This window comes from Mustela putorius, unplaced genomic scaffold (assembly GCF_011764305.1).
Source record: "Mustela putorius furo isolate JIRA1106 unplaced genomic scaffold, ASM1176430v1.1 tig00000743_pilon_pilon_pilon, whole genome shotgun sequence".
Taxonomy (NCBI): Eukaryota; Metazoa; Chordata; class Mammalia; order Carnivora; family Mustelidae; genus Mustela; species Mustela putorius.
The window spans coordinates 749803-771926 of NW_025421464.1; the positions used below are offsets into that span (position 1 = coordinate 749803).

Below are 22124 nucleotides of genomic sequence, written 5' to 3' on the forward strand. Positions count from 1 at the left end.
CCTTCCCCACCCTCCACCGCCACTCCCAGCCCGGAACCTTCCTCTCCCGCCCCAGACCCACCACTCACATCCTGCACTGGCTCCCCCCGCCCTCACCCCGAGCACATGACCACATCGCCCTTTCTGATCCCCAAACTCGGACCTTGACCCCCTGTACCCGCCCTCAAGGCTCCCAACTCAGGCACCAGGTCCGCACCTCTCCCAGGCCCCAGAGCAGGAATGTTCTCCGCCCTCTCCCAGACCCCGCACCTCTTCCCTATCAACTTTCAGACCTTTCCTCTCGGTTCTCAGCTGAGTCTCTCCTACTATTCTTCTATCGGAACCCCAGTCTAAAGCCCAAACCTACCTTTGACTCTCACGTCTGTCCTGGTTTCCCCATCCACGCGGTACACAGGCCCTGCAGCTCCCAGGCCACATTTCAACCCCAGACCCTCCTTTGGCCTCTGCCGAGTCTTGCTCTATGTGTGCCCATCTAGGGACTGAATCCTTACCCCTGTTTGGAGTCCCCAGTCTGTCCCTGATCCCCTCTGTAACCCGGCCTTAGGTCCAGTCATTCACATCCCCCTACGCTCACATGTATTTCCCACTCTCTTCAGTCCTGGGGCCTTCTCAACCACTCCCACCCCCTATTCTTTCCAGACCCCTTCATCCCTCCAGTAACTCTCACCCCTTTGAGTTCACCTGACCTGGGGCAGACTTGAGGGGCAGTTCAGGCCCTGCCCCCTAATGTAGTCCTCCTCTCACCCCAGGACAGCCCCTCCCTGGGCTTCCAGCCTCCAGCTGCCCTCTCCCCAGATTCTCTGAGCACTTTCCCCCACCCCCAGGACTACAGGACCCCTCCTTATTTGTTTGGGGGGGAGTCTGGAGCACCTCACAAATACCCTTCCCCCTGTCTGGCTGGGCCTCTCCAGTTATTTATTTATTTATTATTTATCTATTTATTATTATATTTAATCTTTTGGCCTCACCCAGGGATGGTCTGGCTTCCCCAGCTGGACTGGGAGGTCAGGGAGCCAGGCAAGGAGAGGGACAGCAAAGGCCATAGAAGGCTGTCCCCCGCCCCCCCCACACACACACCCCATCTGGGGAGTGAGGGAGGAGCCTCACCCTCATCAGAGCCTGAACTCTCTAGGGAAGAGAATGGGAGGGATAGCCTGCTGACCCTACACTTGGGGGGTGAGCTGTATGAAGAGGTCCAGTCATGGGGCAGGTCCCCGCCCTCCTGAGCCTTCCACTCCCACTCCAGGGAGACCGCAGAGAGGAACCTCCTCAATTCGTTTCCTATTTATTCCTCTTCTTGAGGGACCCCAGGTTCCAGGGACCGACTGAGCCCCGGACCCCACTGGGGCCTCCGGCCCACTCGCTCCCGGGAGGAGCGCTCCCTCCCGGCCATGTCTATGCAACTCTCCCGGGCAGAGGGGCCGGGGCTGCCAGCCGCCCCACGTTGGCCGCCACTACCTCCCCCCGCCGCGCTTTTGCATGCCCGGGCGAGGACCGAAGCACACACCTCCACGCTCACAGGCCCTGGCCCCCTCTGCTTTAACTAAGCACACGCCTCTGCCCCATCACTAGGCGCCCAGCTCTGGGGGCAGGAGTCCTGGACTCTCCTACCCTCCCTCTCTCCCCTCAGCCACAAAGGAGGGTGGAGACTGGAGGGGCCGCTGGAGCAGGGGCACTTCTCTAGGGCTTCTCAAAGCTCTAGGCCGCCTGGGGAAGGGAGGCAGCAGGAATGTGGGGAAGGGAGATGGGTAGCAGAAGCAATTACGGAGGGTGTTGACCCTGTAAATAGGAACTTCCGACAGCAATAATTTTCCATGCATGCTAAGCCTTTTGGCCATATTTTGTATGAGCGCTTGGCGCTCCCCCTCCCTCCTCCTCCCCCATGTCGCACCCCAGACCCCTCTCCCTCACCTCCAGCAGTATTACTTGTAACGCAATTCAGGGATATTAAAGGGACTTTGGCCACTCACCAGTGCCTCTAGACCTTGTCATTGGGGAGGAGTGTGGGCAGGGGTGGCATCTGAGAGGTAGCTGTATTTTTTTTTTCTTTTTCCTTTTTACATTTCTTAAACCTATTAATCCTGTTTGTTTGTTTTCTATTAATCTTGTTGATTGCAGCTACATTTTTTTCCCACTCCATTTCCCTCCCTCTAGCCTGAATGCCCTGTAGCGGCGCCCCCCCCCCGCCCCCCCAACCCCAGCAGTGGGTTGGGGGAGGGTGTCCTTTGACATCCACAGACTCCCAGGCATTCCTCAGTCCTAAATATTCCTCAAATACTGGCGTTGCAAACTCAAAGACTTCAAAAACCAGATTAATAGTATGAATGAAACAGTTTCCTTTCATTAAGGACTGTTGGAAACTGTGACTAACAGGAGAGACTGTGTCTCACCTGAAAGAATTCAAGTTAACTCTACCTGCCAAATGAACATATCAGTGAGCTAGACTGGTCTCTTGACAGCCAGTTTACAACCCCTATTTCTTCCCCCACTTCAATCTCTGCTGCTTCAGCTGAGTCTCTGGCCGGCCCTTTTGGTCATACCTGACCAAGTACATGCATACCAAAAGGTCAACTTTGGCTCAGCAGGCAAAGTTGTCCCAAAACAGTAAACTGTCCCTAGAGCCAGTGAATGGCTTATCTTCAAAAGTGTCACAAGGATGCTGAACAACCGCATTCAGCAGCTCATGGAACTACCGAGCTCAAGAACATAGCACTATTGGTGGGACCCAAGAATCAGGAGGCGCCCACCACTGCCATTCTTTTTTTTTTTTTTTAAGTTTTTATTCATTTAACACAGAGATAAAGAGTACAAGTAGGCAGAGCAGCAGGCAGAGGGAGAGAGAGAAGCAGGCTCCCTGCCAAGCAAGGAGCCGATGCAGGACTTGATCCCAGGACCCTGGGATCATGACCCAAGCCAAAGGCAGCCACTTAACCCACTGAGCCACCCTGGCGTCCCCCCCCCCCATCACCGCCTTTCAAACTGTCTCCTATCTCCCACTGTGCTGGTGGCTCAATGCTGGTACACGGTTACAGAAAACCTAGGATCTCCATGTGCCAGCAGCCAGAGACAAGGCTCTAAGAAAATGGTACCTGCCCACTTCTGCCACCCACAGGAGAGCATCTAATTGGCTGAGTCGAGTTCACTGTCATTATCCTTGCTGCAGGGAAGTCTGAGTGATGTAGTTTTTAACTCATACATATAATACAGAAGGCAGAGGGAGGTGGGGATGGCTGCTGGGTACCCACTATCTAGCTCCCATCCTTCCCTCCTTGACAGGCAGCCATAGAATTTGGGAACCGAACATCAGCTTAAGGGGTGGTCTGGATCGGTTGAAGAGTAATCCTGTCCCCCGTGGGCTGATAAATGGGTCTCTGACTCAATTCTGGCCAATGAATCTTGAGGAGAGGGTCACTGGAATCTTTCAAGAAAGTTCACTTCTCCTTCTTCCTTAAGAGAAAGGAAGCCAAGTCTCTCTTCTCTCTGAACTTGAACAGGGAAGCATATCATCTTGTGACCAAGAAGGCAACCAGCCTTGGCCGATGCCCACACCCTGGACAGCAAAGCAAAGGGACAGAAAAAGCCCACATCCCAGATGACATCCCAGAGTGCCAAAAAAACTGCCCTAAATCCCACTCGGTATGCTGCCTTGACACTTCATGGTGTGTGACCTGAGTGTCTTTACTGTTTAAGTCAGCTGGACCAGGCCTGCTATCCATGACCCTTAGCACCTCAACTGGCCACACATTCCAGGCTGCTTTTCATGGTTCTCTCAGAGCCCCCCATGACTCAACTCTGGTTCTCCACATACCTCTCTGGCTGCTCCACCTAGCGTCTTGGCGGACTCATGTTCCTACACCCAAGGAAGGAACTCCGTTCCTGTTCCTTCTTGTATCTTTTGCATTCCATAAGGTTCTCTCCTAGACTTTCCTCCTCTCACTGTACTCTCGTGAAACCCACAACTTCCATTTCCACCCACAGGCGGATTAGCAGATCTACATTTTCAGTTCTAACCTCCTCTCCAAGCCGCAAATCTGTATCTGCCTGCAGGCCACCTCCTCTTCAATATCCCAAAGGCACAGACTAGCCAAGTCTGAGGCTGCGATGTGCTTCCCCCACCTCCATGGATAGCACCAGCACCCATCCAGTCTTGCAGCTCAAAAACCCAGAAGTCATCTCTCCCACCTCTGTCTCCCCCTTTAGCATCCAGTCTGACACCAGCTCCTGGTGGTGTTCTTCTCCATGTTCTCAGTCCCCATCCCAGTCCACAGCCATCTCTCTTCCCTGGACCAGCCTTCTCACAGGTCTCTCTGGATCCATTCTGCCTCCCCCACCTCCTTCCTCTCTTCACAGCAGCAACAGGGTTCTTTTCAAAAATGCAGGATTTTTTTCTGATCATATCACTACCACCCACCAACCCCACTTCCCTGCTTAAAACACTTCGATGTCTTCCTCTGGAGGGAGAGAGGGAGTGGAACACACTTAGGATGACTTTTAAAGCCCTCTCTGGTGTGGCTCTTTGCATCATTCCAGTTGAATCTTCAACTACGGGACCAGGTGCCTCTTTTCCGCAGTTTTACTCTCTTCTGCCACAGGGCATTTGCATAAACTATTCTCCCCACCAGTAATATATACTCCATCTGCACCACCATCACTGCCACCCTTACTAGTTAATGCCTTTTCCATCCTTCATCTCCCCTCAAGGGGTCACATGCTGCTCATCTGTAGCACTTACCATCAGTGTACACTTTTCCATTAATCCATGTGATTATTTGGTCATTATCTGTCTCCTCCACTAGACTGTAAACATCATGAAACTGACAGCAAAGAGTCTTTTTGCTCATCACTAAATCCCCTAGATCTAGCACAATGCCTAGCCAATAGCAGATGAATGATAATTATTTTTTAATGAACTATATACATTTAAGTCATAATCAATAACAGTGGCTTATGCTTTAAAAAAAAATTTTTTTTTCTCTGTCCCTCATGGCCATAGCTGATTGGTTCAAATGTGGGCCTCTGGCTAGAATTTGGAAATTTCCTGTCTTCATCTCTCTGAGTCATAAGACCAACTAGCTACTCATCATTATCCCTTCTCTCTTTCCTTGGTAAGAGCACTCCAATTTTAGCTAAGCTAATTCCAATTTCATGGAATGAAAACTACATATCCCAGCTGCCTTTGTGGCCAGGGGTGGCCATGGGACCAACTTCTGACCAAACACATGCCAGGAAAAGTGTTATATGGGACTTCTGAGACAGCCCCCTAAAAGGGGGGAGCGTCGTGTCCTCTTGCTTTTCCACGTTTCTACCCCCTTTCAGGCGGGCACTTTAGCCTCAATCTTTTCCAGAAGGTGACTTTGAGAGTAAAAGCCCGACTCTAAAAGGATGGAGTAGACAGACAGAAAGGGTCTGTGCCCCCAGCAACCATGAAGCCACCACCCCAACCCCAGATTTCCTGTTTCCAGACTCTTTTCCATGAAAGGTTATGCTTTAGTGTATTTTAAACCTCTCTTGTCAGGCTTCTCTTGCTAAAAGCCAAACATAATCCCCACTGACAGCCACGTTCCTGTCATGTGGAGGTAATCCCTCTGCCAAGGGAGGGACACAGTCTCTGAACCCACTTTTCCCTGAGGCCCAGATTCACCTTGCTGTCAAGAGAGCCAAATGTCCCCATTTTCATTAAGCTAATTCGCATTGGCTTTCCTCACTTGCAAACAAGAATCTTGGCTAATACATCGAGATGAGTCTAGAAGTGCAAGCACGGAGAGACCTTCAAGATCTATTATTAATTCAAAATGTAATCAAATGGCTCATATTTATTGAGCCCGTAAAGCATGTTGGGCACTGTTCTAAGGACTTTACCTACATCATCTGTTTTCATTCTTCCAACAACCCTACGAATTAGGTGCCCTTCTTTTGGCCATGTTGCAGGTTAGGAAACTGAGGCACAGACAGACAACTGGCCCCAGGTCATGCATCTAGCAAGAGAAGGGTCATTTTAACCCAGGCAAGTGGTAGAACTCTTGGGGATGACCTGTGAAACTGCCCCTTTGCCCTAGTTTTGCCCCTTTGTCCTCCCCCAACCCCCATCAGCCCTGGTAGCAGAGCCAGAGACTTGAGTGCAGGCCATTCCTCTGGGAGGTGATTCCAGGAACCAGGAGCAAGAAGAGTAAGACAGAGTGGGTGTTAGTGAGCTTACCACTGCAACAACATGGTTGGGGACTGCTGGTCTTTAAAAAGGGTCTGGAAAGTTCCAAATGGTCTGGAACACCTCTCACAATTGTCTACCTGTGACAATGGAAAACTGGCTTTACTCACCAGCTCTTGTCCCCATCAATGAACACCCTAACATCTCTGGAATGTGCTTGTGAAGGAGCAAAGTTCCCACAGGGAAGGAAAATGTGGATGACACAGGGAGCTGGAGCTGAGAAGCCAGCAGAGCTTGGGCAGCACCTCCCACCACAACATCTGTGGAAATCAGAGGTGGGCCGAGAGGACTGGACACTGACACCCAGGCTTTTACTCCCCACTTTCCTCATCAACAAACCTCACATCTGTCCAGACGTCCACCCACCCTTGAGCGCCTCCAGGTGGCTCAAAGGAGGCTGACCTCAGGGGTGTGGCTGACTGGTCCCCTCTGAGCCAACCCCAGTCATCCCAGTGGGTGACAGGCTCCAGCACCCATGCTTAAATAGCTCAGACACGGCCTGTCCCTGGAGAACATAATTAACCCTGACTCAAGCGATCCCAATCAGACTGGAGAGAAAAGCTTTAATTCCATCATTGCAGGAAGGAGGGGGGAGGGGCGGGTCTCTCTTCTGGATGTGAACTGCTCTGGACTGAGTTTGTGTCCCCCTAAAATTCATATGTGGAAGCCTAATCCTCAGTGCGATGGCATGTGGAGGTGGGAGGCAGGGCCCTCATGAATGTGATGAGTGTCACTTTCCCCCACAGGAGAGCAGCAAGAAGACAGCAGTCTGCGAACAAGAGGTTCACCACTCCTTGATCTCGGACTTCCGGACCCCACGACTGTGGGAAATAAATGTTTATTGTGTAAGCAACCCCAGTCTATGGTATTTTGGTATAATGCCCCAAGCTAAGACATAAGCGGGGAAGGGGGTTGCCGTGGTTGGCGCCAGCAGCCATCTTGTGACAAGGAGAAGCAGTTGAAGTGTGAAGCTGCCTCAAGACCGCATGGAGAGGGTAGCTTTTCAGCAGGCACTGAAGCTGCAGAAGACAGAGGCAAACTTTCTGCCTAAAATAAGAACATGAAACTCAAGGGTTGGTAGAAGTGACAAAGAGAAGATGAAGAGGAAAATAGAAAGAGAGAATGGGACCAAGCAACATGGCAGGATCCTGGACGTAGAAATGGACAAGAGCATTTCAGGGGTGGGGGAATCTAAAATGTAATGTTCCTTTTTTTTTTTTAAGATTTTATTTATTATTTATTCGACAGATAGAGATCACTAGTAGGCAGAGAGGCAGGCAGAGAGAGAGGAAGAGAAGCAGGCTTGCTGCAGAGCAGAGAACCTGATGCAGGGCTCAATCCCAGGACCCCGGGATCATGACCCGAGCTGAAGGCAGAGGCTTTAACCCACTGAGCCACCCAGGCACCCTGTAATGTTCCTTTTATGGCACAGAAATCCTTTCCTCTTCCCAAACACTCAGAAAAGTCATCCGTAGACCCATATGCCTGCTGCATGAAATTCTTGGTCCAAAATGAAAGAGGAGTAGAGAGCCCAGGGGCAGGATGGGGAGAGCAGGTAGTCAGAGGCTTTAGCTGCAGACAACAAACCTGGACTCTGGCTGGTGTGGATAGAAAAGGAATTTATTGAGGTCCTGCCCCTAATTCCCTTGGTCCACCTCTGAGTTCACACTGTAAGCAGGCAGCTTCATCTTCTGGGTCCTCAGATGATGCCTTAGTTTGAGCACAGAGCAGCCAGTCGAGGGGGAAGTGTAACAACCTCAGGCCACCCTCCACCAACGAAGGACAGGAGTCAGTGAATAAATATCCAGCCCTGTCCCTCGGGGGGACAATTCTGATGCACGATGCATAATGCTTCTTCAGAGAAGCCCTAGCAGGAGTGAGCCCCACTTGCCCACCAAGTTAACCTGCTCATCAGCGTACCCTTTATTGGCATTTCTCCCTTCCCCAGTACTTCCTGGCATCGCCTCCTACAGTGATGTGTGTTCCAAAGATGGCCACAACAACACCTCCCACCCACAAGCTCTTTTAGAACCTTGCTCTTCCTTCCATCAAGAGACGGAGTCTCTGTCCCCTTCCCTTAAGCCGGGGAGGGGGGGGACACTTGTGACAGCTCCCTCAAATAGAACACTGCAGAAATGATGCTATATGACTTCTAAGACAAGACTGGAAAAGGCCATGAAGTTTCTGCCAGGTTCTCTTAGGACACTCACTCTTAGAAGCCAGCCGCCATGCTATGTGGAAGCCCAGGCTACATGGAGAGGCCACATGTGGACGTCCCTATACCTACTGACCAGGCAGTACCATCCAACAGATAGGTAACGGAAGTCACCTCCAGATGCTTCCAGCCCCGGCCATCAAGTCACTCCCCACTGTTGAGTCACCTGGATGGTGGCCCAGACATTGGGGAGAAGAGACAAGCCATCCTCGCTGTGTCCTGTCTGAATTCTTGACCCACAGACTCTGTTGGGTTAGTAAAGTGATTATTTTATGCCTCTACATTTTGGAGTGGTTGGTTCTGCAGCAGTAATAACTGGAACTTTCTCCAAATAAACTACCTGCGCACAGTCCCTGTCTCTGCGTCTACTTTTGGGAGAATCCAAACGAAAGCACAAGGATATTGCGTAGATGCCAGAACCTCTCCAACTTCCAGTTCCAGGCTTCCATTGGCCCCGGTGGAAGGTCCTTCATCTTACCTCCAGGGAGAAGCTTATCTCCATCATTGGTGAAAGGACAGATGGGCCAGTATAAAGGAACCGCTGATTGGGCAGGTCTGGCCAGATGCTTTCATCTCCATCTACACCACCAGGGCATCTGCCCCCCAACACAGTTCTGAGAGTGGGGAAAGAAGGTTCCCCACAGGAAAACTAGGTTACAGTTAGCTTTGGGGGAGAGTGTTTTTTGTTTGGGATTGTTTTTTTTTTTTTTTTAATTTTGTTTGTCTGTTTGTTTTTTTTTAAGATTTGTTTGAGAGACAGCATGAATGTGCAAGGGGAGGGCCAGAGGGAGAGAGAGAGAGAATCCCAAGCAGACTCCCCGCTGAGCATGGAGAGCCTGCCTGCTCCCAGGGGTGGATCACATGATCCTGAGATCATGACCTGAGCCAAAATCAAGAGTCGGATGCTTAAATGACTGGGCCACTCAGGCACCCCCAGACCTTGCTAGTTCTGCTCAGCAATCAGGGGCCATGAACTTCAGGGGAAAACAGACCCTCCTGAGCACAGAAGTTAGTGCCAACTAACCTAAGCCAATTATGTTTATTCCACTCCCCTTGCCAAGGATCGTTTTGAGCATGGATAGGTGATATAATTCTTGCCAAAGAGATATGAGTAAAAGGCGCTTGGGCAGGGAGTGGAGGGGTAAGGAATAATTGGTTAAGCTTTCTTCACTCTTAAAAAGAAGCACAAAGGGATGTCCTAATTTCTGCCTCTGAAAGTTGTTGTACAGTGATGTGATGCTCGGTGCTACAGCAGCCATCTTGGGACTGCAAGGGGGGCAAGCTCTAGGATTAAAATCCAGAACATAGAGGATGAAAAACTAAGAACCTGCTGCCTACAATGGCAGATGGGACATTATATAAAGCACAGAGCCCTTATACAAACCTTCACAATTCACACCCATACCGACTTCAGGTGACAGGCAGTATTGCTCATCAGAAAGGGTTATGAGTTCAGGTACGGAAAGGATCAGTAACTAGCCCATATTGCAGCCTCCCCTCCTGACAGTGGGTACCATTTCTGGTTTTCTCCAGCTAAGAGGGTGACAGGCATTCCCATGCAGATGCCAAGCAGGGTGAAGAGGAGGAAAATCAAACCAAATAAACCTATATTTACCAGATATGCCTGTTTTCAACCAGGTGTGATGCTGTCCAACCTCCTTGCCTTTGTTCAAGATGTGCTTGTGTCTGGAATGTCTTTCATGTCTACCTTCTATTCAACACTAACCAAGGGCCACGTACCTTTCTAAACCCTAAGTGTGTTACTCTCATTTACTCCCCCTGGCAATCCAGAGAAGAAACTGAGGCAAGAGAAGGTGAGTTACCCCCGCCCTCCACACTCACACACAAAAACACACGCACACCCTCTCAAGTCACATGATTTAGTAGGTGGTGGAGTCAGGATTCAAATCCATGCCATTTAAGTGACTCCAAAGCCTACACCTGCTTCTTTCCCTTCCCTTTCCAGGACCAAGCCACTTTCCAATTTGAATCCCTCTCTCTGAGGAGTCTTTCCTCAGGTTCTCAGTCAAATAGAGCCTCTCCTTCAGCACTCTGGGTGTTCATGATAAAACCAGTCACTTTCCTTGGTTACTGGTCTTGGAAGCACAGATTTGTCCCCCACTCTGCCCTCCATCAGCCATTATCTCCAAATGTTCCACCATTTCCCCACACCTTCTTAACAGAAGAGAACGCTGAGGCTCAGAGAGATTAAGCAACTTGCCTGAGACCACACAGCCAGGAAGTGGCCAAATGGGATCCAAACCCTGGCAAATCTGTGCCAAAGTCCTAATGTTGCCATAGATGCTGATAAACACCTGGAATTTAAACCAGGAGCCTCTGCCTACCTCCCCCTGGCCCCAGAGGACAATGGGTGCTGAACCTGGGCCTCAGAGGACTTTGAATGGGAGAGAGTGGGGCTGGCACTCAGCACTTCTGGACCCAAGGCACCACCACCCACCCCACCCCACCCACTCCGCAGCCTCAGTGTCCACATCTGTAAGCTGGGTTACAGGCTCAGGTGGCTTTCATTTTCAGCTGCCCTGCCTTGGACAAGCAGTTCAATAATTCTGTCCCTAACACCTACGTCTTAGTGGTGCTATGAAGATGCCATGTGTTTATGTTTAGGGCCGTGCCCACACATTGTCAGCAGCATTCCAGAAGGCTCCCTGTGACAGTTACTTTGGCTGAAAAGAGGCAGCCAGCAGTGAGGTACAGAATGTACTTTGAGGTGAGACACCCTGGATTTGAACCCTGGTTCAAAAACAGGCTCAGCCACTTATTAGCTCCGTCACCTTGGGTGAATCACTTAAAGCTCACTGTGCCTCAGTCTTCCCATCTGTAAAAGGGGAATAATAATAATCACACTTATCTCGCGGGGTTGTTTGGAGACTGAAATAAGTTAATATACATGCAAAGGCTTCCGAACAGCGCCTGACAACACCGAATCGTAGTTTTAAATCACCTCCTTGGCTCTTCCAGCTACTGCTCCGACAGACTGCCGGGGCAGCCGAGCACCGCGGGTTTTGCCAACTCATCCTCGCTGGGCAGGTCCTGCCGTCCCTCCCCACCCCCCCTCGTCCCCGCCCCCGCCCCCGCCGGGGGCCTGAGTCACCAGGGCCTCCGCGTCAGCCGCGCCCCTCCCGCCCCACAACCTGCGGACTCACCCTGAGTCAGCCGGCCCGGGCGCTTCCACTGCGGGACGCGGCGCGGCGGAGGGGAGGCTGCGGGGCGCCCCCCGGCGGACAGCCCGAGTCCCGCGCGGGCCGCCGCGCGCAGGCAGCGGGGAGCGCGGGGCCGGACCACTCCCGGGTGGAGGAGACGCGCGCTCGCCCCGGCGGCCGCCCCCGCCGCCTGCGCGGAGTGGTACGGCCCGGCCCGGGTTAAAGCTCGCGGGCGGCGCGGCGGCGGCGGCGGCGGCGGCAGCAGCTGGCGGCGGAGGAGCAATGGGGTTGCGCGCGGGAGGAGCACTGGGCAGGGCCGGGGCCGGGATCGGCCGGGGGGCGCCTGGGGGACCCGGGCCCAGCGGCGGCGCGCAGGGCGGCAGCATCCATTCGGGCTGCATCGCCGCGGTGCACAACGTGCCGCTGAGCGTGCTCATCCGTCCGCTGCCGTCCGTGCTGGACCCGGCCAAGGTGCAGAGCCTCGTGGACACGATCCGGGTGAGGCCCGGGGAGGCGGGCCGGAGGGAGGGCTCCGCAGGAGGGAGGTCACACTGGACGCGAGACCGCACTGGTTCCAGGCGCTGTGCCGGAGCCCGGCATTTGCTGTGTGACCTTGAGCAAGGGGCTGGGCCTCTCTGGACCTCTGTTTCCTCTATTGGACTGCAGGAGATTGGTGGAGATAATTTTAAAAACGATCGCTAACTCTATTTATAAATATAGCCCTTGCAGTGCCCAGGAGCTGTTTCAAGTGCCTAAGCTTCATGCCAGCCCTGTGAGGTAGATGCTACTACTGCCCCTCTTTCACAGATGAGGAAACTGAGGCACGGGAGGATTTTTTTTTTTTCCTTTAAGTAACTTGTCCAAGGTTAGGCAGTTTGAAAGTGGCAGAGTGGCTCCAGCGCCCAGCTGCATGGCCACCACACTCTAGAGTTAAGCCGTGCTGTCATTTCTGGGTCACAGTCCGTGGCAGTGGGACTGGACATGTCGTGCCTGCTGGGAGGCCCTTGCTGGAACTGGACCTGGGAGAGGACAGGGGTCAGCCTTATCATTGAGGGAGGGTGTTGAAGAATGGGGAAGTGATCCTGGCAGGAACTTTATGGGGGAAAGGAACGTGTGTCCGCTTAGGCCCACATGGGATCGCGTCACCTTTCCCCATCAGACCCTTGGTGGCTCCGTGAGACTCCCAAGTCCCCTCTGGACCCCTCTGCCGCTCCCCAGAATGGTGTTCAGCCCTAGGGTTTGTACCACTGTACCTTTTGCCAGGAACTGCTGCCCCAGATAGCCACAGGGCCTGCACACTCTCCTGGTTCAGGCCTCTGCCCCCTCTCTGTCCTTGCTAACACTGTCCTGGCCTCTCAAGATTTCTTCTTGTACCCGAGCTATTTCTCCATAAAGCACTTCTGTCCACGTGACTTACATATTTGTGTTTTATTGTCTGTCTTCCCCACCTCAGGTCAACTGCACAAGAGCAGGGACTTTGGTCATATCCTGGCTGTTTCCTCAGCACTGACTAGCCGTGATGTCTGGCTTTTCCCGGAGGATCCACCCCTGAGCCTTTGCACAGGCTTCCCCCACCTGCCCTGCCAGGAACTCTTCCATCTCTTCTTTTTTTTTTTTTTTTTTAAAGATTTTATTTATTTATTTGACAGACAGAGATCACAAGTAGGCAGAGAGGCAGGCAGAGAGCCCGATGCGGGGCTCCATCCCAGGACCCTGAGATCATGACCCGAGCCGAAGGCAGCAGCCCAAACCACTGAGCCACCCAGGCGCCCCTCTTCCATCTCTTCTTTACTGTTTCTAACTCCTTCTTGGTCTTGCTGTCCCAGTGTCAGTGTCTTCCCTGACGCCCCCTACCGGGTTAGTGGCCTGGGGTGGGGGTGGGGAGACAGACACCTGCATGCTCCCCAGCACAGCTCTGATCAAACTGGGTTTGAATGGCCTGTTTAGACACCTGTCTTCCATGCTTGAACCATATGCCGGGTGAGGGCAAGAACCAAACCTGTCTTTGCTTAACCATATGTATTCATTTTCTATGGCAACTGTAACAAATTACCGGGAACCAGTGGCTTAAAACAATACAAATGTATTAGTTCATAATTCTATAATTCAGAAGTCCAAAATGCGTCTCAGGGGGCTAACATCAAGGTGTCAGCACGGGCCACATTCCTTCTGGAGGCTTTTGGGAGGAATCCCTTTCCTTGCCTTTCCCAGCTTCTAGTTCTTTGGCTCATGGCTTCTTTCCCCCATCTTCAAAGCCAGCGATATCAGACCTCCTCTTTTGCCTTTTCCACTTTCAGGGATGCCAGTGATTATATTCAGCCCATCTGGATAACCCAGAATAATCTCTCCGTCTCAGAACCTTAACTTCATTCCATCTGCAAAGTCCCCTTTACCTTCCCAGGCTCCAGGGATTAGGATGTAGACGTTTTGAGGGGCCATGACTCCACCCACCCACCACTGTTCCCCCGGTGCCCAGCACAAGGCCTGTCCAACACCAGCCCCTCGTTCATACCCCGCTGCCGGACAGGCTGTGCTCTGTGCCTCACAGGCATCAGCTCCGTGACTCTTCACCTGCAGCCCCAATGAGCATCCACACCTATTTTACAGATGAGGAGTGGTGCTCGGAGCACTGAGCCCATTTGCTCCGAGTGTCTTGCGGCTCAGCGGAGGAGCTGAAATTTAGATGCAGGTGTTTTGGGGTCCAGAGTCCCCTCCTGTCCCTACTGGGACTTACGGTTTAGTCATCATTTCTGGAATAAATGGATAAATGAATCTATCAAATAAGCATAATAAAAGAACCCCGGGAGGGGGCTGCCTGGTGGCTCAGTGGGTTAAGCTTTTGCCTTCGGCTCAGGTCATGATCTCAGGGTCCTGGGATCGAGCCCTGTATTGGGCTCTCTGCTCAGCAGGGAGCCTGCTTCCCCCTCTCTGCCCACTTGTGATCTCTGTCTCTCTGTCAAATAAATAAATAAAATCTTCAAAAAAAAAAGCAAACACATGGGCCAGTGGCAGGAAGCTCTCGCCTAATGTGGTCTCCCCACTGTGCTCCATCCCCTAGCCCGCCCTACCTCAGGCTTTACCCACCCTGCACCTGGCTGCTTAGGCCCCTAACAGGAAGTCAACCTAGATTCTCTTCTTTCTCTTCTCACATTCAGCCCTTCTGCCAGTCTTCTCAGAGTTGCCACCATGTTCCGAACCTGTCTGCCTCTCCCCGTCCTGGTCCACATCCTCATCCAGGACCACATCTTCTGCCGGATACCTGTGAAGGCCTCACCTTGGTTTCCCCTTTGTCCATCCCACCAAACTACTCTCTCATGACACCTTTCTAGAAGGGTCATCAAATCATGTCACCTTTTCACTGTTTAAAACACTCCAGGGCCAACCCACTGCTCTTAGAAACCAGCCTTGCACAGCCTGGCTTCTGCTGACATTTCTGACCTCTTATACTCCTCAACCTCGAGTCCAGTATGAGCACACTGGCCTCTTTGCCCTGCCTCCAGCATGGTGAACTTGTTCTGGCCTCGGGTCTTTCGCATTTGCTCTTCCCTCTGCCTGGAATGCTGTTCCCTCCGGTAGTGCAGAGCATACATTATTGAGCACTTTCCATGTGCCAAGCATTGTTCAGAGTGCTTTATATATGTTAGTTCATGTAACTCAACAGCTCTATGAGGGGGTCTCCTGTCTTCGTCCCTTTTTGATAGACGGGGCAGCAGAGGCACAGAGATTCATTGTCAAAGATCATGTACCAGTTAAGTAGCAGACCTGAGATTTGAACCTAGGCAGTCAGGGTCTGACTCTAAACATTCCATCTGTCTCTCTTCCCAGGCCAACTCCTCTGCGTTCAGTCTGTGCTTCCTTGTCACCTCAAAGAGCCCTCTTGGACCCCTGTCCCTGGCCCGTCAGCCTGTGTCACTGTCCTCATAGCATAGATCATTCCAGCTCTCACTTTCATTCCATCTGCCCCACCAGACCAGAGTCCCGTGAAGGCAGGGGCTGTGTCTGTCCCATTCTACCTCTGCTTTATTCCCAGAGTCTAGAACAAGGCCAAACAGATAGTGTGTATATGGTATAATAATAAACTGATAAATGTTTAACAACCTGGTCTCTAGGGGGGGGAAAGCCCTGATTGGTAGCATCTGTTCATTTCCCTGATGTAAATCACCATGGCTGATTTTCAAGCTACTGAGTTGATGAAAACCAGTGCACAGAATTCCTGAATATTTAACAGTTGCCTCTCACAAGCCAGCGGGAGCCAGCAAATACCCTATAGGAGCTCAGCACAGGTTAACGGAGTCTGCGTCGCAAACTGCCAAGCCTTGTGCCGTGCTCACTGACACTGTGCCCTCTTCTCCAGGAGGATCCAGACAGCGTCCCCCCTATTGACGTCCTCTGGATCAAAGGGGCCCAGGGCGGTGACTACTTCTACTCCTTCGGGGGCTGCCACCGTTATGCAGCCTACCAGCAGCTGCAGCGAGAGACCATCCCTGCCAAGCTTGTCCAGTCCACCCTCTCGGACCTCAGGGTGTACCTGGGCGCATCTACCCCAGACTTACAATAGCGGCCTCCTATTCACCACCTGACACTCCCAAGAGCCCAGAAGACACACCCAGCCTCTGGGGGGGCTGGACCATGCAGGAAGCAGTCAGGGGCGCCATCTCTGCGCCCAGGGGGAGGTCTGACTCTGAGCACCTGTTTCACGAGCTGCGAGATCTTGGACTCGTTCCTGAACCATGTGGGAGCCCCAGATCCCACTGCTGCGGAAACGGGGCCCTCGAGGTATTCTGGAGAGAATGAAATGGAAAAGAAGATGAGTTTGGAGAGCCACCTGTTCCTGGTTCCAGATTCCCAAGGACAAGGCTCCTACGTTTTCATCCGTGTATTTCCCATTATGTGGAACACATTCAGCCACAAGTAAGGGAAAGCCTAGGTTACAGCGGCTTAAGCAAAGAGAATTCTGGAGACAGGTGGTATTGGTGCAGCACCCCAGCAAAGGCAGGGCTCATATCTCTGATTCCTTTTGGCCTTCTCCTCGTTGCTTGTTACTTCATGGTCAAAGATGGCTGCTATGCCTCCAGGAATCGTGGATGCGTTCAAGGAAGAAAGGTGTGGGGGCTGGGGGGGAGAATGGCCAAGCCAGCTGTTGACTTCTATCATGAAGTCAGTCCTTTCTCAAAGGGCTGTTTCCTGTTCTGTCCCCCTGTGTATTTCTACTTAGGTCTCCTTGGCCCAAACCAGCTATTGCCACCCCTGGCTACAAAGAAAGCTAAGATGGTAGGGATCAGAATTGTTATAATTAGACCATTCATAGCCCATCAGGGACTGACACACTACTTCCTAAAATAAAATTGGAATCCTACTACCAAAAGAGAAATAAGGAATTGTGTACCGGTTAGTCTTTGCTGTGTAACAGACCATCTCCAGACTTGACCACTAAAAGCACGTCATTCATTTGCCTACAGTTCTGTGGGTTTGCAATTTGGGCTGGGCACACTGGGACAGTTGTGCTGGTCGTGCCCAGTGTCACTCCCAAGGCTGCGCGCACTCAGCTGTTACCTCGGATAGGGCTGGATGGTCTAAGGTGGCCCCACTCACTTGCCTGGCATTTGGCAGGCCCAAGGCTGGGTGACTTGGTCCTTGTCCATGCAGTCTCGCCAGCAGGTTTGCTCAGGCGTATTGACATGGCTTCAGAATATCACGAGAGCAAAAGTAGAAGCTGCAAGGTTTCTAGTCCTAGGCCCAGAATTGGTACAACATCCCTTGCAAAGTTCTTTGGATCAAAGCAAATCATACAGCTGGCCTGGATTCAAGGGGTGGCAAAATTACCTCTTACCGGGAGCAACCACAAAGAATTGGTAGCATTTTTTCATCAATCACAAATGGTTGCATAGAGGCAAAATACCGTTTCTCTCATTTTGCTCCAAATCTTGAGCTGACTGAGCTGAAGTCACTAAGAAATTGTCCTGGCCCTTAAATCTAGGGGAGGAGGTGATGGGGCAGGTGGATCTCTCCCAGAGCTGGGCCTGCTCTACCAGAGGCATCTGTCAAGGTCTGCGTGGTGGGATGGGGGCAGGCCAGATGAGACATTCCAAAGGGGTTTCTGGAAACAAGAGTCCTGGGTGAAGGGAAGAGTGACAGGAAGGGTGCAAAGTGAGTCAGGCCTTGCTCTCACTGTCCTGCTAAGGGAGCTCCGTCCCTGGATGTTTTCAAGCCTCAGTTTCCCCAGCTTAGTAACCAAGACAACAGCTTTCCCACCCATTCTCTGTCCCAGGGAAAGATGACTGAGGTGACCAATTTAACGTAAAATGAATGTAGTCCTAAATGCAGTGTTATATCCAGGACATCGTTGGGAAAATTGGAGATCTGAATAAGGTCTGGATTTTACTTAATAATAACATACAAATGTCAGTCTCTTCATTTTGACAAATGTACATGTGAAGGGTAGAGTGATGATGGGGTAGGCTGGGTGCAGAATTTGCACTCTTTACTCTTTTCGCAACTTTTCTGTAGATCAAAAATCACTCCCAAATAAAAGATTATTTAATAAAAATGAGGGAGTGTAATTGCTTCAGACTGCCGGTTTAGGTTCTCAAACAGGTTTGCTAAAACACAGAGGGCTGGGCCCTACCCCCAGAGTCTCTGATTTAGCAGGTCTGAGTGGGGCTTGTGGATTTGCTCTTCGAAGGAGTTTCCAGAGCTGCTTCTGCTGCTGTCCAGGGACCGCAATGCAGACTGAGACCATGATTTTCAAATATGGTGACACCCCCTCCACCCATATTGGGCTGAGTTACTGGATTAGCCCATGTTACCGGATTAGCTTGTGCACCCACCGGTTTGTCGTAGGACATTGGACAAGCCCCTCCCTGGAGGTTTTTTCCAAGCTGTCAAATGGACTGTCTACCCCTGAGATTTGTACCAAGGGTCAAGAAGCTGAGGGCAGGTTTTGTAAACTGCCGTCACGAGATGCCGCTGGTTCATGTGAGTGATTACCGCCTCCTGACCCACGGGTCTAGGGTACCAGAATGGTCGCCCCTTCCTGAAAAAGCTTTTCCTTCTTACAGAAGACCCAAGCAGGCAGCACCAGGGGCCTGCATCTAGACAGGGAGAGGGCGGTGCGAAACAGACTTGAAGTGGGAGGGATTGGTCATTCTTTTACTATTATATGGTTTTTTTAATTTAAATCCAATTCACCAACAGAGAATACATCGTTAGTGTTGGCTGCAGATCTTGGTGATTTCATCAGTTACACACGCCACCCAGAGCTCACCATGTCATTGCCCTCGTTAATGTCCATCACCCAGTTACCCCATCCTCCCACCCACCTCCCCTCTAGCAACCCTGTTTGTTTCTTTCTTTTTTCTTTTTAAGATTTTTTTTTTTTTACTTGACAGAGATCACAAGTAGGCAGACAGGCAAGCAGAGAAGAGAGAGGGAAACAGGGTCCCTGCTGAGCAGAGAGCCTCATGTGGGGCTGGATCCCAGGACCCTGGGATCATGACCTGAACTGAAAGCCAGAGGCTTAACCCACTGAGCCACCCAGGCGCCCCCTGTTTGTTTCTTAGAGTTCAGAGTCTCTCATGGTTTGTCTCCCTCTCTGATTTCTTCCTGTCCAAGAAGAGCAGTGTTCTGAAACCCGCTGATGGCTCTCGGTGGAGGCTGGGAGCTGCATTTTTCTCTTGCGCCAGGAGGTGGCGCTGCTTTCTGGCCGGCCAGAGCGGGGCGGGGCCTCCTGCGCGCAGAGCAAGTTCTGGGGGAAAGGGGTGGAGGCAAGGGCCTGGCTGCGAGGGAGGTGCACCAGGTGCCCAGAGAAGCCAAAGGCTTGAGGAGACCTGGCTGGGAGTTTTAGGTTCTATTTACCCTGTCCCCTACGGCTCTGTGGTCTCACATCATGGCCTCTCCTCTAGTCTACACCGTGGGGGGCAGGGGCTAAGCCAGATGGTCTCAAGTTTAGCAAAGGTGGTACCTCTTGCAAGCTTCTGGATACTTCAGGCTAAGCCACATGCCTCTTCTGGGCTTCCCAGTCTGTGTGACCCCCCCACCCAGACAAACCACTGCCCGCCGCCCCCAGGAACTCAGTTCCAGTGAAAGTGTGTAGGGACCCCGTAGGCCCCTTGCTGCCCTGGAACCCACCCCAAGTCACCATGGAAGACTTAACATGGTTTTTAATTTCACAAGTTAGATGTGTGTGATTCACCTTTTAAACACTGAGATATTAAAATGCTAAATAATTAAAAATTTTAAAAAAAGAGAGGCAAGCTGAAACACACTTGAGTCCTAGTCCTGGTGGTCCCTTTGCCCTCCCCACATTTGGGACAGTTGCCTTCATGACTTTGGCATATACCCTTCCAGACCTTTTTCGAACTTTGTAGTAGTGTAGTGTGTAGAGTACAATAAAGCATGCTTTTCTTTTTTACATTATTTTGCAAATTGCCTTTCTCCGCCCCCCCCCCCCACCAGCACTCTGCCATTCACTCCATTATTTGCCACTATTTGCCGTCCACCCCATTAACTGTCTTTGCTCCTCTCCCAGAGTCTCCCTCATTCTGGTCACTTCCTCAGAGGGGCCTCCTCTGACCATTCTGTCTAAATAGTCTCCTTCCCCATCATTCTGTCACCTTCCTTGGCTTTATTTTTTTTGTGGCATTTATCACACTCTCTGAAATTATCTTGTGTCTGTTTCTGTCGGTCTCACCGGCTAGAAAATATTCTCCAGGCAAAACTTGATCTGTCTTATCACTGTAGGCCCACCGCCCAAAACATAGTAAGTGTTGAATAAATATTGGTTGGATGACTAAATTCCATGGAGGTGTGGCTCATTCTTTTTTTTTTTTTTTTTAATTTAACAGAGGGAGAGAGAGAGATCACAACTAGGCAGAAAGGCAGACAGAGAGAGAGGGTGAAGCAGGCTCCCTGCTGAGCAGAGAGCCTGATGCGGGGCTCAATCCCAGGACCCTGAGATCATGATCTGAGCCAAAGGCAGAGGCTTAACCCACTGAGCCACCCAGGCGCCCCTCATTCTTTTATTTATTTATTTATTTATTTTAAGATTTTATTTATTCATTTGACAGAGAGAAATCACAAGTAGATGGAGAGGCAGGCAGAGAGAGAGAGAGAGAGGGAAGCAGGCTCTCCGCTGAGCAGAGAGCCCGATGCGGGACTCGATCCCAGGACCCTGAGATCATGACCTGAGCCGAAGGCAGCGGCTTAACCCACTGAGCCACCCAGGCGCCCCGCCCCTCATTCTTTTAATTGATATGTGGCATCCCAGGGTCTGAATATCAACTCTTCCTGGTCACTCTCCTATTAATGGAAGTTTGAGCTTTCCAGCTTTGCTGCTACAGACAACCTCCGCTGTCACTCTCAAGTTCTTTCTCAGCTGTGTCGCTGGGAAAGGGACTGCCCGCTGACCCATAGCTCAGATTCTGACTTCTAAGGTATAAGCAGATTGCTCTGCAGGGTGGCTGTTGCAGGGGTGTTTTCCTCCAGCGGAGCTTGGAGGAGCTGCTTTGCTTCCCTGCACTCCAGCCAGTGCTTCTTAAGCTTTTTTTGGGTCACAAACATGGTTGAGAATCCAGAAAAAGCCACAAGCCCTTTCTCCGGGACACACAAATACATTGGGCCATTCCTGGGGCTCCTTGGACTTGATGGTCTCATCTCGCAGCAGACCCTGTATGGAATGTTCGAAGCCTAATTATCTGATGGTAGGGACGGGAGCCCTGAAGCACACACAGATGGGGGTGTGAATGGGTGAATAAGTGGGATGTAGCTTTGTGGGGTTAGAGAAAAGTGTTCAGATCTAATCTGCCTCCAGTCAGAAAAAAACACTGTGGGGAGACAGGGAAGGATTCTAAGGGGCTAGGCTGCTCCACCTGTCAGCCGTGAGAAGCCAGAGAGAGAGCCTCAGTCTGGCATCGAGGGACAAAGTGGGGAAGCAGGCAGAGGCGCTGACTCCCCTGGGCCAGAAGAGGCTGCAAGGCCTTCATCCCAGTCTCCCGCACGCATGCGTGTTTACAGCCCTAGTTGCTAGCCCGCTTGCCTGCTCGGCCCAGGCGGTCCCATCGGACTCCAGCATTCCCACCGAGCAGGAAGGTAGGGAGAGCTCATCTCCGAAAGGCCATCCTCAGAATCGTGACTTCCACGCTTGACAAGGTGGTCCCGACAGGTGGACGGGGCAGACTTTATCTTCCGTCTGGGAAGGATGGGTAAAGTGAGGCCGAAGCGGTGCGGCGACCGCCCCCAGAGCGGTTAACCGCCGGCCCGCACACACGGACCCCCGCCGGCCATCCGCCCGGCCCTCCCTCGCGGCCCCTTCCCCGGGCCTGACCCCCGGCGCTGCCTGACGGATGACCTCAGCTGCCGCCAATCCATTGGTTCCAGCTCCCGGGGGGGCGCGCAGAACAAAGCGCGCTTTGTGGCGGGGCCGTCCCCTTGCCCGGCGCGTCCGCCGCCGGGACCCCCTCCGGAACTCCGAGCGACGCCCCCCGGCCGACAGCCGTGTAATGTCTTCCAGGCCGCGCGGCTCCTGCTAGAGCCCGAGGGCCGCGCT

General features: G+C 52.0%; 1 protein-coding gene across 1 annotated transcript; it reads left to right on the forward strand.

Annotated features, from left to right (window-relative positions):
• The first annotated feature begins 11802 nt into the window (after positions 1 to 11802).
• SRXN1 (sulfiredoxin 1) lies at positions 11803 to 16789 on the forward strand. Its single transcript, XM_004746814.3, has 2 exons — positions 11803 to 12079; positions 15936 to 16789. Exons 1-2 carry the CDS (start codon positions 11864 to 11866, stop codon positions 16137 to 16139), a joined length of 420 nt encoding a protein of 139 aa, XP_004746871.2. The 5' UTR covers positions 11803 to 11863; the 3' UTR covers positions 16140 to 16789.
• Positions 16790 to 22124: the final 5335 nt, after the last annotated feature.

Coding starts and splice junctions, on each gene's coding strand:
- SRXN1 (XM_004746814.3), top strand. CDS start 11,864: ATGGGGTTGCGCGCGGGAGGAGCACTGGGCAGGGCCGGGGCCGGGATC. Junction 12,080..15,935: donor GCCTCGTGGACACGATCCGG/GTGAGGCCCGGG, acceptor CCTCTTCTCCAG/GAGGATCCAGACAGCGTCCC.